We start from the raw sequence: 27,002 nt of genomic DNA on the forward strand, positions 1-27,002 counted from the left end.
GAGACAAAAACAAAAACAATTGGCCCCTTTGTATCCTTCCTTTTGTACCCTTGGCATGGTGGCTTTGAAGCCTACAGGAGTGGAAGTGAAAGTGATTGAACTTGCTCAGTGAAGCTTGTTCTACAGTACAAGTTGCGCAAATCATGCATCATGACCCATTTGTGGGTGTTTATTAACCCCATGTACAGTATTTCCACATTTTGGGTTTGCTAATGAGCAGCACACATGTCTAGATGTGCATGTAAGTATCACCTTAGGGCTGGTTTTCAGTCCGTCAACATAACAATTATTTGATGATAGATTAATCATTATGCCACTGAGATAAAGTAAACACATAGGGGGCTTTCTAGGGTAATATCCGGGAACCTGGCAGTCTATAGGCCCTGACAGCTGACACACCAAACCAACATCACAAACAAGCCTAATTTTCCATGCAGCTAGGCCAACAAGACGCATTTGAACCAAACACACAGCAAAAACAAGAACATTATGGCCAACAATCACGTTGCCTTCTCTCTGCACCAGCATGAGAGGAAATGCGGCATGGGCAGGGAAACATGTAAATCAGAAAACAGATACATTACATCACATGTCACTTGTTCGACGCTTTTATCCAAAGCGACTTACATACTTAGATACACAAGCCATTACAGACATTTAAAAAAGCAGAATGTAACCATGTTCACGTCACTCTTACTCACCACTTAATTTGAATCAAGACAGCCATGAAGACGTGCACCTTTTCGATTATTAAAATGATCATATGAGATGAATATTTTAAAACAGGAAAAGCCTCCGTGGGCCTCTCATTTCACTAATTTCCCCTCCTCGACTCCTATCCTCGTGTCTTAGTCCCGCCCACAGGAGATGCGAGCGGAGGAGCCGAGGAGTCGAGGAGGGGAAATTAGAGAAATAAGAAAGGCCCCGTGTGTTCCCTCATGACTTGAGTTGTTTTTTTTCCTCTCGTCCATTTCCCTTCCCCTTCGCTGATTGGCTTAAGGTGAGCAGCCAATCATTGATTTATTTTGCCGTGGAAGATCCCGACCTATGGTCCCGACTCATCGACGCCTCCAACTCGACCATGTCGGTTAATCGACTTCAGGACCTTAGCGAATATCGTACTGCAGACTACTAGAGGGTGGTCGCTGACATGGTTTACTTTCGCAGGCGCATGCTTCCATTTGTCATTGTTATGCTAAACACTGCTTTGGTATAGAGGAAATTGAATTAAGAAGCCATCCAGCAGCAGGCTTGCCCTTATCATTTCCATCAGCCTGATCAGAAACACATTGAGCTGCCACCAACAGAGGGTCAGAAAGTCACGTAACCTTAGGCATGCAGCCATTTCCTGAGCACTCCATCATGGAAAGACTCTGTTGGCTTTTGGTAGTGATGTAACATGTAAATAAAGAGTCATTTACTTGTGAGCTACAGTAGGCTAGTAATGCTGTTGAGAATGTTCTGTAAAACATTCTCTGTACAACTGTACTGTAGACATACACATGGAATTATATAGGGGCCAGCAACAGAACCGCAGATCATGGATATCTCAAAACCATGTAAAGTAAAACAGAAAAGTTCTCTATGGGCAGATACTGAGATAACTGAGAAAATATGTTACGGTTTTTTTGTTATTTGTTGTGCCCTTTAAGCTGATGGCAACATGACACACAAAAACAATTGAATCTGCTTATTCCCATAAATGATGTTAGTCTCACAGGAGGTAAATCTAAGCACGATATCCACATTTCATCAGTGTTCTTGTTGCTAAACCCCTGCTGAGCAAAGTATTCTACTTTCAAACTCCACCATGACTACAGGATGTAAAACCAATTTATAGTCGAGTCAGGAAATAATTCTGTCAACAATGGCAGATGGAAACATTTACAATCCACCAAAATGCTGCCGTAACGTATTGGCAAAGTAATACTGTACTAGGCAACCAGCATAATGTGAGTAAAATGCCACATTTAAAACATGTATATCATGTGATTGTATCATCTCAAAACACACAAAACAAGCATGCGGTGGAATCATTTATTATAAGTATCTTTTACCATGCACAAATACCAGGGATAATAAAATAGGAATGTAAGACAGTAAGAGTATATTGTATTCTGTAAATATGCTGAACATAACATAAAAATAGTTATGTGAAGAAAAGGTTATTAACCTTAAAGAAACGTTTGCTTTAAATGAAATTAAAAAGTGAAAGAAAAGCAAAATACAACTTCTAGGAACATCAAAATAACATGAATGAACAGTGATAAAAAAGGATGAAAATTACAAAACAATTGGTTTAAGCAAAGTGAAAAGATATATTATATTGAACTTCCAGTACAGTTACTTAAGTCAAAGTGATTTTCAGAGCCCAGAGGTATTCCACATGTTCCTGAGTAGAATTTAGATTGTTCTCTGCCTCTTAAGGACAGACATGTTCACAACTAAAGTGCAAGAAAGAAGACTTTAAACTGTATGGAAACTGTCAACATGTTGGCGGTTAGAAAAATAGAAGACAATAAATACATCTTCAAAGATCACATCTTCATACAGCTGAGCTGTAAATGTGAACTGCACACTTTTTAATCTTTATGATATTTATATTTTGAGTCATTATGAATCTTAACAGCAGTGCTCTAAAAAAGGCACATCAGCTCTGCATATATTTGTGTAAAATAAAACACTGACTTCAATTCTGTGGAATCATCATGATTGTAAACTTCAAGTTTAGGGATTTGATAGTATCACACAATGAAGGCATACAAAAAAACATCCCTTTCATCACATTCTCATTGTCGCTGGCCGCGCTCCTGCTTGAAGGCCACGATGAACTTCCAGGCTTCAACATACTGGGACAGACAGATCTCCCCCGGGAATAGCTCCTCCACATCAGGGGGGGGTGTCCAGGTCTTTGCGCTCCATGTAAGACACCAGGGTGTCTTTCAGGCTTTTAAAAGACAAACATATCATTTATACATGTGAACTGACGTCACACTAACGTACACACACCTAAATATAAATTCTCCATTCTATAAAATTCGTTTTCATTCATTTTTTTCCCTAAATGAAATAAATAATATATTTTTTCACACTTGATTTAAGACTTAAGGTACATTTTGAAAGTTTGTGATCCATATAACATTAAGTGAATACTTAGTCATAATATATCAACTTTATGGTTCCATTGGAAAATATTGCAATACTAAAATGTAAAAAGTTGTAATATATAGAACCAAGTCTAACCAAAGTGAACTTCATGTTTGTTAGTGTGTGCAACATGTTCAATTCAGTCAAGGCGTCTCAAAGTGGGAGTATGAAACCATCCACTTTGTTTTAGCTGATGGGTTTCCCCTCTTATCTCTATCTTTCATCCTGAATGAACCGGCCTCTATTTAAGACATACTTTTAAGAAAAGATAGACATGTGCAAATTACACGTCATTTCACAAAAACCTTTAGTTTTTACCTCCAGTCAGGCCTGTAGGTTTCAGGTGCATTGGACTTTTTAAGAACAAGCACCAGGAACTCGTGCATCTCCAGCAGGAAACTGTCAGCGCTGCTCTTAGAGAAGAAGCCGATGAGCAGCCTGTGCTCCTCCTCGCTCAGGGCCTGTTTGTACTTCACTGAGACTTCCACAAATGGATCCTGAAGAAGAAAGAGAAAGCATTTATGATTTTAAGTTTTTTTTTAATGAATAATTAAACCATTTCCACCTGTGTGTTTGTATACTGATGTCTTACCCTCTTGAGCCGTAGCATATTTTCTGATTTGAGTGAGGCGAGCAGCTGCCACAGAGCCACACAATGCTTAAGACAGCACATGCTCATGGCCTGTAAGCAAAACAGGGAGACCATTAAGTAAGATCTCATAAATCAGTTCATTTTCATCCAACAAAAAAACAAGAAAAGTAGCTCTTTGGGGCAGATTTGGCAAATTCTAAGGGTTATGTACATTGTTAAAGAAATATCTGTTGTAGCGGGAGAACATGCAACAGGATACAATTATCAGTGTCCCAGATAGGCTGACCTTGAAGATATGTGCAGCCATCTGGTTCCCCATCTGCAGCACCTCCTCCAAGTAGCAGGACAGCTGCATGAGAGGCTCTCCCCCAGTCGTGGCGAGGAAACCGAGGGCCACTTCCAGTGTGGACAAGGCCTCACACACTTCACTGTAGGAGTGCAGCTCCCCAGCCATGGCAGACAGGGTGAGAGTCTGAAGAGGCTCCTGTTGGCACACAGTCACAGGTCGTATCAACTCATGAGGACATTATTTACAACAGTAGTGCTTAAGTGTGGGCTTTAATGTGTACTGTAAGATGCAAGCATTTTTATTCTAAATATTGTGTGCATGACTTTTATATTATAGTGTTCTGTTTTTTTTTTGTCTCTTTGCTGTATCATTGTAAATGTCCCCTCTCTGGGATGATAAAGGAATTCTGATTCTAATTCTGATGACAAGTAGGGTGCAGGTAACCCGAGGGGAAAATTGGATGCAGACATAATGTATGGACCTGGAATCTTTTTCAAAGCAGAAACAGAAACATATTTTTGATCAGATGACAGTAATCAGAAAATATGATGAAGCATATCCTGAGCCATGGTTTATATACCATATGTGGAAAATGAATGATAGTTGTAGTACTTACTTGCTGGACTTTTGCTTTTACATCCTTCAGGATGACCTCGTAGTTGCGGTCATGTCTGGTCACCAGTGTTGGAATGCCCTGTGGGAAAAGGGCACAAGGATTGTTGTATTAACACATTTCCCAACACAATTCTGTGATTTTCTAGTGCTTTCCTTTACTACTCACATTGAGAGTGATTAGAGGTTTGCCCAATAGGTAGCGGGAGATTATCTGTTGCTGGATCTTGGGCAAGTCGTACTCATGAAGAGTCTCCTGGCCTTTCTCTATGCTGTACTGGGTGTTGGACAGAACCAGGGGCATCAGGTCTCTGTCCAGCTCATACCGAATTACGTGCAGTTCAGTCAGATCGGCAGGACTGACTTTGTAGCTGGGTAGAGAGAGAAAAAAGGCCAGTCAGACAGTATCTGTGCAGCTTGTGCTTAAATTATTATATGACTATATCTGCAAACATGTTTTGTTTTGTAGTTATGTTTCAATCCTTGTATTGGTCTCTCAGTGAAGCCAACACTTTAATGTAGTGTATATGTTTGAGGCAGAAGTTAAACCGAAAAATGTGGCATGAGCGCCCCCACCTGGTCTCCTCTCCAGTGTGCTTATCCACACAGTACACCAGGTCATTATGCAGGGCGATGAGGTAGCTGACAAGAGCTGTGGAGCACAGGCCTGGGCCTTGTCGTCGTGGTAACAGCACCTTTAAGTCACTGTTGTGGTCCAGGTCATTCTGGCAGAACTCTGCTGGGATCTTGATTTCACCTGAGCGACAACATTTCAATTTAGGTAGGATCATCATGTTGGACAGACCAGTGTCAGTGTATCAAACTGTTTGTATTTACCATTAGTGGCCAAAGACACTCTGAGCTGATTCCAGGTTGTTAGGAAGATGTTGATGTATTTATCATACCAGGCTTTCAGCGAAACTGCACACATGAAAAAAAAAACATAATTGTAATACCAAGTGTAAACATATCTTTGTGTCCTCTGACTATTTTGCATGTTCTCCACAATGCTACTCTGCTAACTGCACAGCTCTTCAACTTCCATCAGAAATCTGAAATACTGCTTGTATCTTGTATGTTCTTGTTCATTTATAATATTTTTTGTAAGTTTTTACTATAATTGCTTTTATTCTCCAACTTTATTTCTGTGTTTATTAGAAACCAAAGCAAATGTCTCTTTTGTGTAAACCTACTTGGCATTAAACGTGTTTCTGATTAATTCGAGACATGACCCGCAGTACAGAGGATTGACTATAGCATATTAAAACCTCTCATGCGTCTAACAGCTCTTTGTCTCCTTCCTGGTTAAAACAACTCATTCCTTGACAGGCAGGTTTTTGAACGGTACACCGCCAGCTCCTTTGCTATGCCATTTCCGAGAAAGAGGTAAGTAGGAACTATGTGTAACTCTTAGCAAGTGAGTCATACTTGACAAAGTTGAGAATCACTGGCATAGGCAGCTAGTTTCAGTACCTGCTTTCTGACTGTGGAGGAACTCCGTAATGGTGCCACAAGTCAGCTCAGTGATGTTTTGAAACTTCTTGACCAGATCTCTCTGGAGCGTGAGGATATCAGGAAGGTGCTTCACTAGTCTGAGCTCCGCTTCCTAAACAAAAAAAAGAATGGATGTGTTCAGATAATCGCTTGTAAAATTATGTTTAAGATCTGGTTAAGTATGCGAATATTAAAGAAGCCACAAATTAGGAAAATGTGTTGTGTGTAAGCCGGTCTTGCGCCATCAGTATCCTTACATTAATATTTGTATTTATCAGCACAGATATTGTGGCATACAAAACGATGTTTAATTTCTGGTCATTCTGGAACCATTAACAATGAAGTCAGAGGTCTTTCAACAAAAATACAATTATATAGATATATAATGGTAAAACATTATTTGTAATTCTGCACATTGTGTCTTTTAGTGTGTGTACTGCACAAATAGGGGCAAAAGTGTGCTCTTTAATGTAATGCAAGCAGTATTTAATTATTGTGGTTGCCATAACACCCAGTCTCTTAGATACATTGCATACATTTTTTTTGTCCAGTTCCTGACAAAGCTTTTTGAAATCTGGTCATTGTTTCCTTACCCTATGCAGAAATCTCCAGAGCACCGGCAGCATGTCTTTGCCATCATTCTGCTCCACAATGTGAGTGAGGCTCAGCAGAGACACTTTCTCCCGGCAGCTCCACACCGCAGAGCCGTGGATCAGAGAGTTCTGGGGAAGTGAGGCCAAGAAGAGGCTGGGATTTCCAAACATTAGCTTCATGATTGGATTGGCCGAGACGCGAGAATCAGCCTGGAGGAATTTGTTCACTTCCTTAAGCCGTCTATCCAAGTTCTGTGGAGGAGAGAATGACATGGAATTTTAAAAATAAAATCCTGGAATGTATAATGCGTATTATTTGTTCAAATGTAGAATAAATACATTATTTCTACCTTCAGCTGAGGTGTGATGATGGTGTTGCTCACTTCCATCTCCCATCCATTTCTAGCGTCTTTGGTGGAGAGCAGATTGTCAAAAGGAGCAGGCCCTGAAAGGAAAGACCTGCTGTGTTAAATAGTAGAAGGTAATCCAGTAAATCGATTGTGTCCTTTTTTAAAAAAGGTCCAAAATGTAACTTAGTAGGACAGGTAAAAAAAGTTTCTATACTAAGATACACTGACATCGCATCAAAAAGCTAGAATTAGAACTGCAAATACCAATCTGGACTTACACGTCATATTTCTTTGGAGTGATTTAAAAGTACTTGATTTTAAAGCGACACCCCTCTTTTTCCTATTTTCCGTCACTGTCCTGCAGCTTGCAAATGAACAATATAACAAGATAAGAGCAAGGTTTAAGAGCAATAAACTAACTACCGTTAGAATAGAAATGAAAACAGTGAGAAAGCTGCTCTAAAGTGGCAGACTGATATTCGGATATTGATAGAGATGTTGGTATCATTATGTATCTCAAAACATTCTCAAAGCGTGTGACTGTTTTACAGGTTTGTTGTTCCTTACATGTTTGTTGTTGTTGTGGTTCCACGAGGCTGCTGATGAGCAGGTGAACAGTGCTGACTGTGTCATCTGTCCCTTTACCCAGAGATCTGATGAGATGTTTCAAGTCCTTTTGCAGGTGAGCAATTATAAATGCACCTGGGTCATGGACTGGTGGCTTGATGATGGCCGAAATAGACTAGAAACACAAATACAGTGGATGACTGACCAGACCCCATTCCCTTAAATGCTAAAAGCACAGTTCTATAACACATACATGATGGTTTGTGAGCATGTTTTCTGGAGATTCTCCAAACAATCAAGAATAATTTGCAGGAAGAGAGGGTGTCCATGATAACTTTCCAGTACCTGTGGGCAGCTGTGGGCACCCAGTAGCATGGCCATGTGATTGAGCATGCGGGCCATGGTGAAGGGAACCGGGGACATGCTCTTTGTGTCCAACATGTCTGGATTGTCCCTGCGTCTGTGGTCACCGAGGATGTGACCTGTCTGAGTGCGGTCACCTCTGTGAGAGGAAGATAACAAAAATAAATTGAAATTAAAACAAAACATACACTAAGTGACTGTTTATATTAGATGTTTGGCTCGAATTATATCACAGAACACTCACTGCAACTGAACAGCTTGAAATCCCGCCACAGGAATGTGGTTGTCGCCTCCTATTTTAACACCACAGTCCGGACATTCACTTGTTTGCATGGGCTGGCCGCACTGGAGAAAAAAAAAGAAAGAAGACGCAAGAACGTATTTTTCAATGTATGAAAAGCATACTCCAGAAAAGAGACTCAACTAGATTGCAACGTTTTTATGATTCAGACAGAACATAACATACCTCTCCAATGGTGCATGGGTGACCATTTGGACAATCTATGGTAAGAGTAAATACAAAATTACTTGTATAGTATTTTCAATGATATATCAAATGTGAGTGTCATTTTGTCTGTGACTTACTGTACCACTGCAACGGCCCCATAGCTTGTTGAGCCACTGCTAACATGTCCTCAGGCATAGTTGGCAAGAAGGCTGCCTGTAACAAAACATACAAATATGAGGTGGGCTTCAAAGAAGACAAAGCCAATACTGGAAGCTGTTGACAATATGCATACCTGCATGTTGGCAGGCGCCATGGCCAGCTGCTGCAGGGGGGCCAAGATCCCCATGTTATTGATGAGCAAGACAGCTGCCAGGTGAATGGTTAAGTCCGCCAGCACACACTTTGCACCAGAAGCCCCGGGACAAACAACCAACGGCCCCACCTGGTTGGTCACTAGAGCTTTGGCAAAGGCCTTTAGCTGTGGGCTGGCAAGGACTTTGGAGTCCTGGATGTAAGCCATTAGGGCTTCCAATTGCTGCAGGTAAAATAGATTCATTAATATATATAGATGTATAGTTTACTGACAAAGACAGAAAAGAGTCCAGTTAAGAAAAGCGTGGGTAACCGTTCCCAAATTACATAAACAAATAGTTATATCAGGGGGTGTGAAGATCTACCTTGGGCTTGGGGTGGAAGCTAGCATTGGCTTCTCTGTAGAGAGTGGTGACTTCCCTGTACAACGCCAACAGAAGATTAACTGTTTTACCCTGTGGTGAGCATCTGCACCCCTATAAAGAAAAAGAGCAACATGTAAACTCACAATTAAAAGCAGAGTCCTTACCAAATGCTCAGTTACCAACAAGTAAGTAACGTTACCTCACAAATCTTGTCCAGTTCGTCCACTTTGCAGTCCATTATTCCCTTTGCAACAGCATCCCTGATGATCTTGTAGTCGTCCCCACACACAAGAAACTGGTCTATTGGGGTGGCTTCTTCACTCTGGGTGTAACGTAAATAAATCCACACTATTTAGTTTCAGCTTTGGAATACAACATTGCTTTTATCTGGGTACTAACACTTAAAAATCACAATGTTGAACCTTTTGTAGCACTTCCACGGGGAAGAGCCAGCGCATGTCGTCCACTTTGAGTTGTTTCAGGACAAACTCCACTCCATGTTGGCTGCAGATCTTACGGATCAAGTAGACTCGATACCAGTCGTTTCCACTGCGCCGACACAAGCTTACCACACTGGCCAGGAAGGCTGCGGTTCCACTTTGACCATTATCCTTAGCCTCTGCTTTGACAAAAACAAGAATTACATTTTGTTAAACTGCACGCATTCTAAAACACACACAAATCACAAATTGTGCAGTATGTGTGTAACTAATACAATATGTCATTTAAATTACGCACCAGGGTTTCTGAGTTTTTCCATAATGAGGGTTGCAGCCATATCCAGGTCCATACGCACTCTGGCCATTTGCTGCAGATACTCCACAGTGGCTTTTTCAGCAGACTGGTCATGTGATTGCAGGTAGTCAGTCAGGAAGGCACTTTCATCCTTCAGACACCGCTGTTGGTCTGGAATGGACCTGAACTGCAACCTTTCAAACATGGAATCCTAAAGAAATGAAAAGAGACACTACTATTCACATGTGCGATAAGTACATTTGCATTTAATTGACTGATGCTGACAGGCTTTATTTGAAATATACAGCAGACCAAGAATTCTTGAGTACCTCCAGGCAGTTCAAGTACAACGAGTAGAGTTCATTTTTGTCTGACTCCTCCAAGATGATACTCTGCTCAACTGCCACCAGATGCTGCTGCAGGTAACCTTTAACTTCATCGAAGCTTCAGAAAAAGTACAATTCAGACCCAAATTATAAACAACGCAAACAATCTTAGAATTGTACATACATTAAGTAGGCTTTATGCAATGTGCCACAACATCACCTCACCTGTACTTCATCAGAAGTTTGAGCACCACTGACCGAACCACTGGATTTTTATCCACAGAGTCATCAAACGGAGAGAGCACCTTTGTCAGAATTTGCCGATTGACTGGAAAGAAAAAAGCATAGTCAGAGCTGATGAAGCATGTATAGGCAAAGACATGGTTGTGGACACGAGGGTCCTGCCTGGGCCGCCTGATAGCTTAGTGGTTAGAGCTGGCGGCCCATATTAGGAGACCGCTGCCAATCAAGACGGTTCAAGTCCCGAGCTATTTCCCCATTTCACTCTATATCTCAAATAAAGGCACTCTCTGGCCCAAAAAATATCTTTAAAATAAACAAAAACAACAAGTGTCTTACCTCCGAGAGTTGTAACATGGTTGGCCTCCACCATGAGAAAGGACAGCAAATGACGAATGACAGCTGAACAGGGGGGAGAGTTGTCTTTGAAGCACACGGTGGACACCAGGTCAATGAAGAAAGCATTGCACTGCTTCCTGAACTGAGCATGTTGTTTGATAAGAATCCTGCAGAAAATAAGAGATGCATAGTTTAACAGTTTTGAGGTAAAATTCACTACATGCCAGATTCACAACGCATGAAGCTTCTAATAACAGTACAGTTCATCAAAGGAGTAACCAACCTTATGGCATCTGAAGGAACCATGGGGAAGTCGTCGTTAACTGGCTGCATGCAGAGGGGACAGTACATCTGACCGGGAACCAACCACTGTCTGATACAGGCTAAACAGTAGATGTGTTCACATGGCAGGCAGACCGGATCTTGGGCGTCTCCCATACACACTGGACACAGCGTAAGACCAAACCTGAAACAAAAAATATTAGGTGAAGACATCAGGTGGAGGCGAAGAACAGTAGGGGTGATTCCGATGAAATGCAGACAGTGAAATCTGAGTTTTTACCTGAAGATGCATTCAATGGCTCCATCTTTGCAGTTCTTGAGCAAACTGATTACTGCCTCAAAGGACTCCTGAGTTTTGAGGTCTGCATTTTTTTCCAGAATCTATGAGAAAGGAAACTTTGATACTTTGTCTATAAACAGAGGAATTACTTTGGTTTATGGCAATTCAATTAATTGGTGTTATAAAAATTCTTAAAAATATAAAAGAACACGTATCAACCTGGCAAAGCCCTTTTGTATGCTTCAAAAGCAGAGGTGTCAGCTTCTGCTCTACCAGCTCAATGCCCAACAACATATGTTCCACAAACAGAGAGAGAGAGAATATCCGATTCCATCCAGCTCTAAGAATAAAGAAATAGAAACGAGCAATCTTAATGTAGCTGAAGCACTTTCTACTGGTAAATGTTGGATATAAAATTGTATTAAGCTTGACTTACTGTACTCTGTGGACGATAGCTTTGCACCTGTCTCCATAGCTTCTCACACTGTCCTCAGAGCAGATCAACTCAATGGGAACATGGAGTTTTTTGACCTGTCTGAGCCAGTCTTGTCTTTGGGCATCTGTGTCCAGGGATCTAGGCTCCAGGTACTCCACACATGCAAAAGCAGCATACACATCAAGTACCTTGAAGACAGAGGGAAATGTATTACTACACATCACAGGCCACTAAACAGACAACGTTAATAATACTAAAATACCAAACATTCATAAGTCGCATGCTTGGCAATTTCAAAAACCTTGAAGAAAACGGTCTTTTGAGGCTCACCAGTTCAACCCCGTCTCTGGTATGATGATTCTTCAACAGATGCTGGGTCACCTGGGGCTCAATGCAAATCATTCTGGAGAAGTTCTGAAGACGGTTCTTGAACTTATGATAAGCAGCATGGACCCATGGAAGAGATGTCACTGTATCCGTATTATTGAGCTGCAAACGCAGCTCATTGACGCAACAGTTCAGGGCACCACACAGGAGCTGGAAAAGAGCATGACGTGCATGAGTATTAACATGCACCAACACCACACGGATCTAGATTAACAATGGCTGCATGTCAAAACAACCTCCAAATCTTCCTGACATGTCACGTTCATTGTCATGGAGATGAAATCCTGAAGGTAGCGTTGGAAAAACTCTGTCTGCATCTCTCGGTCTGCTTTCTCAATGTATCGCCCCAGTGGTGTCTTCCAAAAGAACTCATCGAAATCTTGTTGGGTTTGGCCTAACAGACATACACATTTGTTTACACAACATCAACATCAAGGTGATAACATAGCACTAATGTAGAGTACCTGATAACAGGCCATTACCTTCACGTTGAAGGGCATGAACCCAGAGTTCCTCCAGGTAGTCCTTGATCCTCCAGCTGAAGGGCATGCTGCAGCTCATGTTCCTGTCTTGGGCAATGTAGTTCTGCACCAGGATTGTTTTTGTCTCAGAGCTATCAAAAGAGAAAAACAACAAAAAGTTTAAATATGTTAACAGTTTGTTAAATCTTATTACCTTTATTCATCATAACCATAACTCACTTGGGGTCCAGTGTTAGGTGTGGGATTTCCAGCACCTTATCATTGCCAAAGATATCTAACCAAAGCCTCTTGACAAATCCACCACACTTTTCATCGAGTAGGATGTTCATGTTTTGATCACGGTCAATGACTGAAACCAGTTGAGCCAAGAGGGGAATGACCACAGCCTGGACGCGCTTCCATAAGGTGTGCCTGTCACAACAGACAAAATGTTAACAGTGCAGTTCATAAAGAAATATGATTGTTTAGGCAAACAGAACATGTGTATTCTATGGCACTAACCTGAAAGTGCCTCCCTCTTGCAATGCGTCAATGTTTGAGGCCTCCTTAATAACCCAGTTGCTTTTGATGGATAAACCATCATGAGTCGCCAGCAATGAGTGAAGATGCTTCTTTACAGTTTGCAAAAATTCCCCTGAGAATAGAAAGATAAGATCATGAACACCGCAACTGCTGTAAAATAACAACACCAGTGAAAGAAAGTGTTGTTAGTACCTTTTACTTCGTCGTTGTCACTGAGGAGTGTCAGCAGGATCTCAACTCTCCGAGTACTGCGGCCACCTTCCACCTGGTCCCTGAGCATGCCGACTGCACTCTGCACGCAGCTCCGCACCAGCGCTGTCGTGTCCACAGCGTTTTCCCAGCCCTGCAGCAGGAAACAGTGGTTAAAAGCTGGTAGCACAAGCAACCCAAATAACATGACATATAATCTTTGTCAGACAACTGACTGAAAGCACATCTATCCAACATTAAGAATCGGTTTTATTACCAAGTAGGTTTACACATACGGGGAATTTGCTTTCGTATATGTAAACCTAGATGGTAATAAAACTGATTCTGATTAAACTGTAAGTGTAGATTTTTTTTAATTAATGGCAAATTAAAAAACACATTTTAAAAAGGTCCCATGTCATGGCCATTTCTACTGATCATAATTCCATTGTTGAGGTCTACTAGAATAGATTTATATTGTGCAATTTTCCAAACTCACATTGGTTTCTCATACAGCATCTCTGTATAGTATGTGTATTCACTCTTTGTCCTACACGGCTTGTTGGAGCTCCTGCCCCCCACTCCCTGTGAGCCCACTGTGCTCTGATTGGTCAGCTCGCCCACTATGTTCTGATGAGTCCACCACCGTTACAGCGGAACATCAGTGATTATGTGTTACAATGGCGTTAGCAACCAGAAAATGACACAAGTAATGACAAACAGATGCGAATGCTGCGTGGGGTCTGGGTGCCGTGTTGGCGGGATGTTGCGCGGCTCGCTGCTGCGAGGAGCGAACAGTGTGAGCTGGGTTCATTTCCTGAGACAACGAGACATCGCGAATGGATGCGGGAAGGGGGGGGGGTGCTGAGGGGGCTGCAGCACCCCCATCTGCGAGGCTCCACTAGCACCCGCACCCCAGCGCATCACAGTTTCACCGCTGAGTGTGTGTGTGAGGAGCTTCACGGATTGGTCCATTTGGACCAATGGGTCCATTTGGGTATGGAATAGACCATGGTCTCGTCACTGTACCCAGGAAGAAAAAGAGAAATCTCCAACGAGGCATTCTGGGGCAGCATAGACAGGTCTTTTCTGTGTTAGAGTTTTACTCACTACAGGGTGTACTTTGAGGGTTTGTGACTTTGCAGACCGTTTACATGCATAAAAACCTTCATAACACACAAGGGGACGGGTAATAACCGGAAAAGCATGACATGGGACCTTTGAATGTGTGGTTTTCCCACAACAACACATGTATGTTGTATCCGTCTGTACTCACATTTCCTTCTGCATTTTCCTCTGCTTCCTCATGCTCATTCTCAGTATACATGTCATCCACTTCCATGGCTATAGAAAAAAAGGTTGTAACTTAATGCCACAAAGATTATACATAGAGGAAATTATTATTTGCCATCGATTAATTATGAATCGTTACCTTCAGGCTGGCTCAACTTTGTTTCAAACATTTGACTGATTGTCATGTTTTGCAAGGCTTTGATGTCTGAAACAATGTCCTTTGACCGTCTGAGGTCATCAATGTGAACTGATCTCCAGGGGCCTGTAAATATTAACATGTGTCGGATTATTCTTCAAACCATTCGATACAAAATAAAAAAATCACAACTCTTATTAACTTTACCTCCATGAAAGCCGATGTAGGAAGTCCCTCCTTCCATTCTTGGCAGTCTGGTGATAAAGTAGACAAACACCCTGCTTCCGTTGCTCTCGTGAGTTATCTTGTTGATTTCATTCATGGATGAATATCTAAAAGTAAACAGCAAAACTAAATATGACGAATCCCAAGATGGACATATAACCAACAAAGAGGAAATGTTTGACCTACTTTGCAGATGCAATGAGATTGGCACTGTGAGAGGCTTCGACAAAATCACTCTGAATGAGGAGGATCTTGTTGGGGGGTCCAGTGTTACTGCTTCCATTATTAGCTGTGAGGAAGTTCCTACAAGAAAACAGGGAATTGAAGTTGAGACTGATAACATACTAAAAGATCAGAAGTGTATGTTCTTGGTAATAACAATGCTTTTCTGAACACACATTATACCCCTTAAAAATACTGTAACAAAGGATATATTTAATGGACATTTAAAAAAAAAAAAAGTTCACCCCAAGAACAAAATTAATTTGCCTATAGTGTTTTTATCAATATAGATTGTTTTGTTGCACGTTGCTGAAGCTTGGATAAAATGGCCACAGCCATATGTCCAGATATTATGAACCTGTTAGTCAAGATATTGATTAACAGTCATGTTGGAGCAGTTTCCTTTCGAAAAAAAAAATGTTATGCCAAATTCCAGCCAACTGTATTACATTTGTATTTGATTTCCCTCTCACCTAACAAAATGTTTCTCCTTTGTATTGTTTTTTTTACAACTTACCATACCCTTATTAAGAAGAACATTTACTTTCTGCATAATTGTGTTTATTGCAGTTTACTCTATGAGAATACCAACACGTTTCAGGTTATTTCAGTTTAACAGAGCCACATATTTTAGAAAATCTAAACTAATACATTTCTCAAAATATCAACAAACCTAATTTTCTTCAAGAACGAGTACTCAGTGTCAAACTGCTGGAGTGACAGAAGCTCAACACTATTCAACACTTGTTCTAGTGTATCAAGGTCAGAAGCTGTCAGAAGTCTGGAGAATGTCGTCACCTGTGGTTTGAAATGAGAAGTATCAAGGCCTTATAAATGCTTGCGAGCATGTATTTGAAACCACTATAACAACATAACAACTTTTAGGTTACCTCTGTGAAGAAGGAGTGGCAATGGACTTCCTGCATTGTGTGTGCAAGAATGAAGTCGGCTAAGCAGCTGTTATTCTGCTCTTGGAAGTAAACTCTGGCCAGATTTTCACTCTCCACTTTGGGAAGGCCTGTGCAGTCCAACCGCACAACTGAGTCTGGTGTGGCACATCTGAGCAGTATGAGTTTTGCCTCATCCAGTACTCTCCTCTCAGGATCTGAGATGTCCAAACTGCCCTTCTGCGTTTCTACAACTTGTAGTACCACTGAAGCACATGTGTCTGAGTGGTAGCCGATAAAGACGTCTGGCGGTTGGTACTTGTAAGCCTGAGCTACTGTTGCGTGTTGATTGCTGAGAGAGACAAAGAGTCTCAACCATCTCTCCAGTTCTTCCGCAATCTTCGTCTGCTCGGTTTTAAGGACAGTGTGGATGTCCATGTAATGTTTCTCCAGCCTGTTGATGAGAGGTATTGGAAACTGTTTGTAGACAACCTCTCTTTCCTCAATGACAATCAGCCGGAAGTCCCTGTGCACCCGACATTTCACACGGTGGGTTCCCAGTCCAAGATCCACATATTTCTGTCCTCCCAACCAAACATAGTATTGGTTGAGGGCATCGTACAGGCTTTCATAGAGGTTTTGCAAGTTTAGGAGAACAACCGTTTGACCTGTCTCCATGCAGACCTTTACTCTGTTGATGTTGCGGCAGATTTGGGTGTACTCTTGGTCTTTTGGGAAACTGGATCCAAAGATTATTTCTGGCTGACCATTTTCTGAAAAGAAGGTTTGCTGCAAGATTTGTAGCGCTGCATAGTTTTTTGTCAGTACCAGCAGGTAACGACATTCTTCTTGTCCAACCGACTGAATGTTTTCCTTCACAAACTCAATGGCACTGATGTTAGCCAGGTCCTTTGGAAAATTCAGTCTTTTGGTAAAGACGGAAACTGCGTCAACATCATCCTTTCCACTGAAATTTCTCAACACTGCCTTTATGGTTTCTTCTGGAGTGGGATTCCTTTGAGAAGCCTTGGCCACTGCAAAAATCATCTTAATCAAGCTGTAATAGTCACGTAGGCCAAAAAAGCCTTTGCCTTTTTTGTGGCAGATGTTCAAGTAGGCTCTTGCAAAGGGCTGGAATAAATCCCTGACTTTCTCCAAAACCATTGCATCAGACTTGCATATGCCTTTAGCACTCTCAATGAGTTCCCTCACATCAGGGTCACCACGGGAGACACAAATGCCTCTGTTCATCTTTGCAGGGTCTAAAGCCCAGTTTGAGATGCCAATGAATCCAACCTTTTTGTGTGGTAGTGGCTCATCATCAATGCATCCCTCTTCTAGCAGTGGATGGAGGGTTTTCAGTGGCATTTTTGGAGAGTCCTCAGCCAACCCAATCTCATCAAGAACCACAACTGAAATGTACTCAGCCAGGTTCTTTCCTTCCTGGAAGCGTCCGCATTGTTTGAATGTATTAATGATGCCTTCTGGTGTTGAATGAGGGCTACACTGGAAGGAGACCAAATGGATTTGTTTAAACCCTTTGTAGAGATCTGAATGAGCAGCTTGGCCCTGCATTGCATCAGCCACAAGAGTTTTAGACAAAGATTTTGAACTGCCAGGTTTCCCAACTAGGAAGAGAGGGATTTTTAGCTCAATGCAGATGACCATCATGAAGACATTCTCTTTCAGTGCACTGTTTCTCGCAATGGTATCCCCCATTGGAACACCGCTCAAAAGCAAATCCTGCATTAGTGTGATTTCCTGCATTAATTTTTCTGGGCTGTATTGTGGTGGTAGGCTTTTGCTGATTTTCTGTCTGTATTTGTCCTTTTTCTCTAAGCAGGCATGGTAGCACACTCCAATGGCCATGACTAGAGACCAGAGAACAGGGTCTCTGACCTCCTGCTGTCTGTGATGCCTTTCATTCTTCTCAGCTTTCTGTTTACTCTCAAAATCTTTTAGCTCTGCAAACAACTTGATGTGGTTGTCGTGGAACCAAACAAAAGACTGCATGCAGCGTTCGACATCTCTCAGGCTGACAAAGCTGCATTCATCCTTTTTTGTCCGCATGTACTTCTGTGAAGCTGAGAGGACATCAGTGATGCACTTGATGTAAGTTTGATGAATGGCCTTTTTTTCAACCACTCTTTGCACAATCTGCTGGATGTATATTTTCTCTGTTTGATCGTTTAACTGTCCAAAGTCCCACACCAGAGGAATCATGCTTGGTGGTAATGCTTGAACTCTGTAGACTAACTGGCGGAGGGGAATGGACCCAAGCTTTTCATCTGACTCTTCAGCCCGAACTCTGTACCCAAGGCCGGCAGATTCTAACCTCTGAATCATCTCATCCGTGTGCTTTCGGTAAGGGTTGCATGCTGCAATGATCTGCAATCCACAGTCGGATGTCAAACTTTCTCCCTTGACTGTCTTGTCACAGAGGACCTCCTTAATACTGCTAATGGCATCGGTTGTGTTGGCTTCATCAAAAAAGAGAACAGATTCAAATCCATAGTCTCCCTTGTTGATAGAAGCAAGGTCTTGAGCTTCTCTGATCTTGGTGTAAATCATCTCAGAAGTTGTGCCCCCATGCACCTTGACCAGTTTCATGTTCTCAGTGGCCACTCCACTCCTTCGCAACTCACAAAGGAATTTAATGAGCCTTGTCTTACCACAACCTGTCTCTCCCATGATAATGACAGGGATGCCACACCTGAAGCGCATATGGATTGCTAACATCTTCAGTATGTTATCAGTGGTAAGCTCATAGGTTTCATCAGGGTCAAGGGGCCACTGGATACCAAGAACATTGCAGAGTCGCTCTATTTTCTCTCCTCTTGGAAGGAGATCAAAGTCCATGTTGAAAGGGACTCTCTGTAGTTTGAGGCCTTCATACAATGTCTTTGTCATGACATTCTTTTTTATCACCCTTCCAGAAGTGGGATCGATGGCATCAACAGAGTTCGGTCCATTGGGCTCAAGATGGAAGCCAATAAAGGTCATGGACACATGGTCATCATTAAAGAAGATGTATGGATGTGGTTCTGTTTCCCATCTCTTTCTGATCAGAAAAGGAGCCAAGTCTTCGTCTTTGACACCAGTCATGTCCATCTGCAGCCTGCCAGGACTCTGGTCAGAGATGCTTAGTGATGGAGTGGCAAAGTCTTTTGCCATCAGAATCATGAAGTCCACCACAAAGGTTTTGAAACCAGTCAATCCAGTGTCTCCTGTTAACTCAGGGTCACAAAAAACTGATGACTCACAGTCTTTCAGCTGAAGATTGAGGAACCATGCGAAATTTCTCAGCTCTGCCCAGGATGGATCCATCATTCCACAGAACATGAGAAGCATCTGAAGGCATTCAACCTGTGACCCTTCAACATCCTGGTATTTGAACAAATCAAGATCATTGTGGTTATGAAACCGTGTGAGATACTGGTATGGCCGCTGAAAGGCTGCACTCCTGTATTCTTCTTTATCCATTAGTGGTTCTTCATTGGTCTCAAAATAAGGATCATCTTGCTTCTTGATCTCCAACATTAGCACTTCTTTGGGTGGTCGGCAGAAAATATTTGGAAACACACCTGTGAATGTGCTGTTCAAAGTTTCGGCCTATGCAGAAAAAGAGAAAATAAAAAAACACATAAAGCATCTGCAACGGTTTAAGAATCAGATGACGAATGATTAGCATAATTCCCAAAAAGTTAAAAGTTTTACCTGCCGTGAAACATTTCTAGTTGACATGACAGTCGGCTCTAACATCTCAATGAGATACAGCTGCTTGTCACTGCACTTCCACGTCTTTCCCTCAGAGTCCATCAAATAGCGCAGGATCAACAATTTGAAAAGAAACTCATGGAGACCTTTCTGCACCTTTTGAATCACATAAAACATAGCCCAATTAACCTTATATGTAAGCTTTCGAGATACTAAATATTTATTAGGCAATATTAAACCAAGATAAGCATTAAGATTCATATTTACCGATGATGTGACGTCAAAATGGAACATCGTGAGTTCTTCACCTTTGGGGGTGTTCAACAAAGATTGAAGGATGACATTCTCGTCAACATTTGGTTCAATCAGGCGAATGCATTTCATCTTTGATGGCTTTTTGGAGTGTTTCAGTTTTTCATACAGCCTCTTGATGTAGAGAGATTTACCTGCATTTAAAAAGAAAGTTTTTATTATGGGTATTAATACTCATAAGAGTTTACTTAAGTTCACCATCATCATTTTGAAACAGCCGAGTACTGTACACATGTACTAACCAACACCAGCCCTTTTGGATGACACAACACCGACGCGCAGGCGGTCTTTGAACACAGCTGCAGCGCTGCATTGATCTGCTGGAACAACGTAGTGTTTGTGGAGGTATCTCTCGATCCCGTCCAATGGCTCCTGGGGAACCATGTGCAATCTGTACTGGCTGAAGGCTGAAGGAAGATAGGCATGTTCTCTTTCAGAGCTGCAGATGAGGACAAGTCTATAGTCTTTTCGGCTCTGCATTTTCCTTCTCTGAAAAAAGTTCTCAACTTTAGAGCTCACATCATAAGTGAGCAGATCTCCGTACAGCAGAGTGTATATTTTATGTCCCCTGTACCCTTGGCTGAGACAGCGTCTGAGGAATAGCTCCACCTGTTCGTACGATGTTGAGGAGTTGCACAGAAGGACTTCATCATAGGTGGGAAGTGACTCTGCTTCACTACTCATGTAAATGGAGATGCAAGATGTCAACACCTCATCATGCGGGCAAACAATGAGGTTTGGATTTCCGGCGGCCAGGCCTTTGGGTAGCTGCCTCAGTATTAAATGTCTGGTGTCATCATCAGAAATGTCTTCATCACTCTCATCTTCTTCACTATCTTCTTCTTTGTTGGCTAGTAATTCCAACAGTCTTCCAAGACTTTGTATATCAAGAATGTGTGGAAGATACGTTTTCATGTTTTTCATATAAGCATTCCATATCTGATAAAATGTTTGCACACCATTTGCTTGGACCACAAGACTGAGAGAATCCATCTCATTGGCAAAGTCTGTGTCTCCCAGCTCACTTGTTGGCACGATAACAAAAGTCTGAAACTCAATTTCTTCATTTTGCTCTTGTGGTTTTTTGAGGATCTCATACTGGAGTGTATGCCAGACCTGCCTCAAGTCTGAAGCTGTGCAATTTGGCTTGACAAATGAGAGCATCATGAGAACTTGGTCCTCAATTTTGGCCACATTTTGCTGAGTCAACTGGCTGCAGAGGTAGACAATCTGTTCGGCTGTGTAGTAGTTCAGGTAGTAATGCTCGGACCTCTGTTTGTCCACAAAGTTCATCCAATAATCTAGGCATTTCTCAATTTTCCTGCAAAATTCAGGAAGCTGCTCTACTATGCTGCCCTCCACAATGACAACACTGAGAACACTGCCCAGATTGAAGTCCATCATAATGCTGGGTTCCTTACTGCTCAAACTGCAGTTGATCTGTGCTTCCCAGTGCCTGAAAAGAGGATTCCCAGCAGTGTAGAGGGCAATGAATGCCTCAGCTAGTCTTTGAACACTAGCAAAAACCTGAAAAATAAATACAAACCTATCGTCAGATTATACATTGAATCATCTTTTGTATGTACTTGGTAGTCAGGAGACATACTGTATATGTGACCTGCTCTATCGAAATCAGTCGCATTGACCCGAAGACACATTTTGAGTTGTATACACTGCTGGAAAGAGGAGATTCCCTAACCCTAGCTTTCTAATGATATCAGGATTGTTGTTGTACTCCAAATATTAAGCAAAATATGTCCCATTATATAATGACTGTCACCGAGTCATCATTTTGAGAAAAAGGCCTTCAAAGTTTTCTCTTCTCTGGATCGATCTGATTGATTATTAGTGGAGCAAATGATCAAAATACTACGGAGGGAAAATATTTTCGTTTGGATTACTGGTCTGGGGGAAGCTCGCGAGTGTGTGTGTGTGTTTGTGTAACTTTGTGTTTGTGTGTATTGCGTTTGTTTCCCGGGGAAAACCCTCACGAGAAACACCGGCTGTTGTTATGCCTGCTGTGACGTTAAATTACTCCGTTCTCCGCTTGTAATTATGCCGTCACAAGCTTCAAAGTTCTATTTATCATCTGAATTTGCCGAAAAAGCCAAGACTTTGTTTAATTGAAATCAGATGAAAACAAACTGTAACGGACCCTGCCGTGTTATTTATGATTACTCTACGCTTACATTCATAATGTCAGCTGCGGAAGAGCAGATTGCCTGTCATCTTCCCTTTACAAGCTTAAATAATGTATTTATCGTGTGAGTTTGGAAATAAAAGTTTCATATTCTGAAAGCCAAGACTTTGTTTGTTTAAAATCAAACAAAACACCCAAACCCCGAAAAAATAGTTTTTTACGCAAATCCACGTTTATTTTGAAATGAGCCGTTGCGACTTCCGACTGATTTCGATAGAGCGGGTCACATATGGTATATTCAATATTTTAAGAAATGTGTTAAACTTTGAAAGATAGAAAAAACTGAATAAAAAAATATTATAGGATTGTTATTATTATTATGAGCCCATACTGTATAGAAGAAGTGGTTCTATGGTAAACTGAAATGACCTAGCTGATAAACGATGAGGGAACAATTTCAATATACCTCTGCAAAGTGATCAACTTCATTCTGCCCTTGATCCCCTTTGCCAGACATGAGCATAAGTTTGTTCTGCAGCTCTCGAAGGTCCTCAAGAGAATAGCAGCGCATCCTCTGACCCTCATCATTCTCCTCTGGAATCTGCAGCTTCAGGGCGGAGTCAAGACTCAACTGGAACGAAAAACAGAAATATAATCTCATAAATAATTCTGTAGGAACTTTCTCAGAGACAACCTCTGTACTTCATGTATGTAAGTTTGCTATCATCTTGGATTTTGTTATTTACCTTTTTTACATTTTGTGCACTGATGAGGTAGATACCCTTGCTGTTGATGGCTGATGCTAAGGAAAGAGATGACAGCTCCACCGATCCATGACTGTCCTTCACAGTCTTCAGCCATTCCAAATGCCGTGCACTGTCCCGCTAAAAAATAAGATAAGATTGGCAATGTGCTGATTAATATTCCGTTTCTATTACAAATACTTGGGGTTAACCCAATTAGCCTAACTGTATGATAAAAACGTTCACACGAGTGTTTGTAGTTAATTTACTGTTTGCGATCGCTATTATTATTTTATGTCAGAGGATTGTCTCCTTCAACACATTTGTAACTAAGTAAATTGTACAATAACAACAGAGAAACAATGTCTACACGGGTTATTTTTAACAAAAGTAACTTTTAAGCTTTAATATTTCAGAAGTATTGGCTTTCTCACCAGTTTATCTGGTAGTTTGCTGTCATTCTTCAAAGCTTTCCAGAGCTTCTCGAGCACCTCTTTGAAGATGTTGAAACCAGCATCTTGTTTGAGCTCATAAAGCATTGAAGAATATCCTTGGACAGCATCATGGAAGCAGGCGACACGATCCACATCCATGTCATTCTCTCCCGCGGAGATGGAAGCCAGGTCAACGAACACCTTCAACTCATTGATATCTGAAAGCAAATAATAATTGTTTTAGCTAATTTGCCTGAATCAGCAATAAAAGCCTTGTGAATACAGCATATTGTAACTGTTCTTACCTTCAAGTGAATCTTTAACCCAGTTTACAAAGTGTCCTCGGAGTCCCAGCTCCTGCAGGCACAGTCTGCGAGCCTCAGTGATGTCCACCAGCACTATCTTTGCCTGGATCAAGTGATTGTCAATCCGATTCAGCGGCTCGTTCTGGAAGTCTGCATGGCTCTGAAGGGAGAAGAATGTGAAAAGACAATATTAAAAAAATAGATATAGCCGTATTGATTTTCACATAATGTGGAATCTTTGTTGGGTGCAATATACTTAGTTCATAGCCACTTACAACTTCAGTGAGTGTCTCCAGAACCCTGAAGTCCCCCTGGAGGCAAAGCGCCTCTTTGACCTTCATGATAATTTGAGCCGAGGCCACAGCTAGATGAAGTTCGTGATACTGCTCGATCTGTTGAACCCTGCTGTGGATCCACTGTTTGTCAGTGGATTTATCAATTCTGCACATGATGTCCAGATCCTTTGCAAGCTCTTCATACCTGCCCTTGTAATCATGGAAAAGCTGGTTTACCTCCTCGAGCCTTATACTGCTATTCTTCAGACGAGTGTAGATGCCTTTGTATTCACCATAGCAAGGCTCGAAAATGTCATTGTGTATCATTTCTGGTGTTGCATTAATGTCCGCTATTTGAAGTGCACCAGGGTCGGCTTCTGCCATTTCTTCTGCAACCATGAGTTTGGCTTGATTCTCCCAACACACTTTGAATATATGACTGTCTTTGAAGGTGAACAGGATCTCGCCCATGTATTTGATTTCTTCACCCAGATTAAAGTAGGTGACAACACCCGCATTAGGTGAGGACAGGTGTTCAAATGGATGAACCTCCATAAAATCGTTCAGCTGCATCGATTCCACGTTCACATGCTTTCTCTCTTCCATGTCCTCAAGATCAACTGTCATGGAAATTAAATAAACATATGTTAGCTCTGCTGCAACTATGATAAGGAAACCAAACAGAAGGTTTTTCCACCATACCTGTCATATGTTCCTCAAGTTTGTGGCTCATTGTTAAGACAATGTCCACAAGATCCTTCTCATGGTACACATTGTTCAATTCATCCTCTCTGCATTGTAACAGCCTCTTCATTTTGCCATTATCCCTGTATTGTTCATTCTCAGAGAGGCATTCTGTCAAATATCAATTCAAACACACACATCGCAAGGTTACTATTATGCTTGATAAATGAAATAGCATTTTTTGGGGGGTTATTTATTTTTGTTATAGGTGTGATGTGAAGCAGACTGTTTTACCAATCTTCAGCAGATCTAAGAAGGCGGCTCTCCTGTCCAAAATGATTTTCAGCAGGCTGGTCTTTATGGTTCCACGGACCAGTTGATTGTTGATGGCTGTGAATGATGATATTGCAATGGCGATTTGGTCCCTGGCATCTTGAGAGAGCTCATTGATCAGCTTCTCATCTGCGCCTGCAATGAGAGAAATGACATGGCAGTTTTTTGTCTAAAACCACAAATATTCTAATGCTTATCTTTTGCCATGAGGTCATTAAGTGAGTCTATTTCTGTTAGCTGGATTTTTTTTACAAGTATATTAAACCTCATAACTCTACAGATTATTTCTATTTGGTGTGTACATGTTTAAATTGGTTTATATATTCAAGCAGAGATACCATGTAGTTTGAAATAGTCTTTGGCGGCAGTCCAGGAGAGTAGGTGCTGAAGGACCAATTGTTCATCATCCTGATAATTTCCTTGACGGTCCTTTGGCCAGGATTTCTCGATAATGGCTGATATGAGTTTCCCGAACTTCCAGTTTACCTTGAACTTCTCCAACAGCTTCCCCTCAGACTTAGTCTACATTATGAGGAAAAACATTACTGTGAAGATTTGATATCCGGCCAGGACTGTAATAAAACAAGGAACCAATATAATAGGTTATAGATGTTAAGAAGTTGTCAAACCTGGCATAAAGATGTAACAGCCTCAAGAGCACACCTCTCGACACTAGCAGCAACGAGTGGATAGGATTTACTGAGTTCCTCTATCTTTGTGCAGTAAAACTCAGTTTGATCCACAGGAGATTCCTAAAAGCAGATGCATGGAGAATATATTTCATACTTTTTTATTACAGAAAATGAACAGTGATGTGTAAAAGAAGTATCACTTACCTGTTTGTATTTGCCCTCAAAATCCATTGTGAATGTCTCTCTCCATACTTGTGTGCAATCTTTATCCTTGAATTGGATGGACATGATGTTGTTCCACATCTGTTAAACACAATCAAACACAAGAAAACATTTCCAACTTTCTCTACTGATGATCGGTTGTGAGCATCAATCTGTACATTTTGTGTTTCATTCAAAAAATAAAACAAAACTGCTCACTTCAGTCTCTGCTGTGGCTTCAACTCTGGTGTACATGGATGAAATTGCCCTGTTTAGCAAACCCTGTCTGTAGGATTGACTGATCCAGTTTCTCATGAAGGACATCGCCCGAGAGATCAGTTCTTTAGCATAATGCTGCTCGTTCTCTCCTTTCTGAGTCTCCTACATAAGAAGCAATATTACAGAATTTGAGATAAAAAAAAGGATGAATTCTCTACGAAATGCCAATAGCTTTATATGATTCACTTCATATACCTGTGGCTTGTTACTGTGAACAAAGTCTGACACGGATGCAACCAGATTCATGCAAGCTACAGTTATATCCGGGTAGTTCTGGGTATAAGAAGCCGGTTTGACTCCCTTGCAGAGCTTTTCCAACAGTTTCACTGATGTGTCAAGGCACTCTCTCCTATACGCCTCAGTTAAAAGGCTTGAATAAAAACAAACAATAGAAAGTTAGTTAGCATATTACCATCCGTATACACATTTGATTTCAAGTTCTGCACAGTAAAATGTTTAATTGCAAACCAACTGAATATAAAACGGAAAATTACCTGTACTTTTCTTCAACAAGCTTTTCTTGGATATGTGAGAGAATGTGAGATACTGTCTGAAAAGCAGAAATCCAAAAATATTAATTAATTTAGTGAAACTTGCTAAAACCCTGAAATGTATATTATTTTTACTAGATGTTCCACTTCACCTGGTAGTTACTGCTCGTAATCTCCAGAGGAGCCTTGTTAGTGAAAACATGAAGCATGTCCAAAAGCTCGATGTCAATGATGTTACACTCCATCAGATCATCCAATGGGATCAGGAACATGCAGGATCGCACAAAAAGTGCATCCACTTCCATCAAGTAACTGTGGCTTTTCATCAGATTCACTAGAGACC

General features: G+C 41.3%; 1 protein-coding gene across 1 annotated transcript in view; it reads right to left on the reverse strand.

Moving 5' to 3' along the window:
• Positions 1-2,023: 2,023 nt before the first annotated feature.
• Positions 2,024-27,002, reverse strand: part of LOC117548349 (E3 ubiquitin-protein ligase rnf213-alpha-like) — a 29,376-nt gene continuing 4,397 nt past the window's right edge. Inside the window, 58 exon segments of the mRNA XM_034219559.1 lie at positions 2,024-2,897; positions 2,899-2,947; positions 3,466-3,644; positions 3,740-3,829; positions 4,026-4,223; positions 4,645-4,722; positions 4,810-5,011; positions 5,217-5,397; positions 5,478-5,561; positions 6,114-6,246; positions 6,728-6,979; positions 7,078-7,172; positions 7,645-7,819; positions 7,990-8,146; positions 8,252-8,352; positions 8,474-8,508; positions 8,593-8,668; positions 8,748-8,990; positions 9,133-9,243; positions 9,332-9,454; positions 9,555-9,754; positions 9,871-10,078; positions 10,197-10,311; positions 10,419-10,521; positions 10,773-10,939; positions 11,056-11,238; positions 11,335-11,435; positions 11,554-11,674; positions 11,771-11,958; positions 12,101-12,307; positions 12,394-12,551; positions 12,640-12,770; positions 12,859-13,050; positions 13,141-13,273; positions 13,354-13,504; positions 14,627-14,694; positions 14,783-14,905; positions 14,987-15,111; positions 15,191-15,307; positions 15,900-16,024; positions 16,117-19,725; positions 19,831-19,986; positions 20,098-20,276; positions 20,385-21,669; positions 22,749-22,913; positions 23,029-23,166; positions 23,460-23,677; positions 23,765-23,924; positions 24,040-24,659; positions 24,742-24,894; positions 25,018-25,191; positions 25,395-25,578; positions 25,686-25,808; positions 25,893-25,991; positions 26,109-26,270; positions 26,364-26,538; positions 26,663-26,718; positions 26,812-27,001. Of these exon segments, the coding sequence (XP_034075450.1) occupies positions 2,790-2,897; positions 2,899-2,947; positions 3,466-3,644; positions 3,740-3,829; positions 4,026-4,223; positions 4,645-4,722; positions 4,810-5,011; positions 5,217-5,397; positions 5,478-5,561; positions 6,114-6,246; positions 6,728-6,979; positions 7,078-7,172; positions 7,645-7,819; positions 7,990-8,146; positions 8,252-8,352; positions 8,474-8,508; positions 8,593-8,668; positions 8,748-8,990; positions 9,133-9,243; positions 9,332-9,454; positions 9,555-9,754; positions 9,871-10,078; positions 10,197-10,311; positions 10,419-10,521; positions 10,773-10,939; positions 11,056-11,238; positions 11,335-11,435; positions 11,554-11,674; positions 11,771-11,958; positions 12,101-12,307; positions 12,394-12,551; positions 12,640-12,770; positions 12,859-13,050; positions 13,141-13,273; positions 13,354-13,504; positions 14,627-14,694; positions 14,783-14,905; positions 14,987-15,111; positions 15,191-15,307; positions 15,900-16,024; positions 16,117-19,725; positions 19,831-19,986; positions 20,098-20,276; positions 20,385-21,669; positions 22,749-22,913; positions 23,029-23,166; positions 23,460-23,677; positions 23,765-23,924; positions 24,040-24,659; positions 24,742-24,894; positions 25,018-25,191; positions 25,395-25,578; positions 25,686-25,808; positions 25,893-25,991; positions 26,109-26,270; positions 26,364-26,538; positions 26,663-26,718; positions 26,812-27,001 (13,432 nt within the window). The 3' untranslated portion in view covers positions 2,024-2,789.

The sequence above is a fragment of the Gymnodraco acuticeps genome, unplaced genomic scaffold, assembly GCF_902827175.1.
Source record: "Gymnodraco acuticeps unplaced genomic scaffold, fGymAcu1.1, whole genome shotgun sequence".
Taxonomy (NCBI): domain Eukaryota; kingdom Metazoa; phylum Chordata; class Actinopteri; order Perciformes; family Bathydraconidae; genus Gymnodraco; species Gymnodraco acuticeps.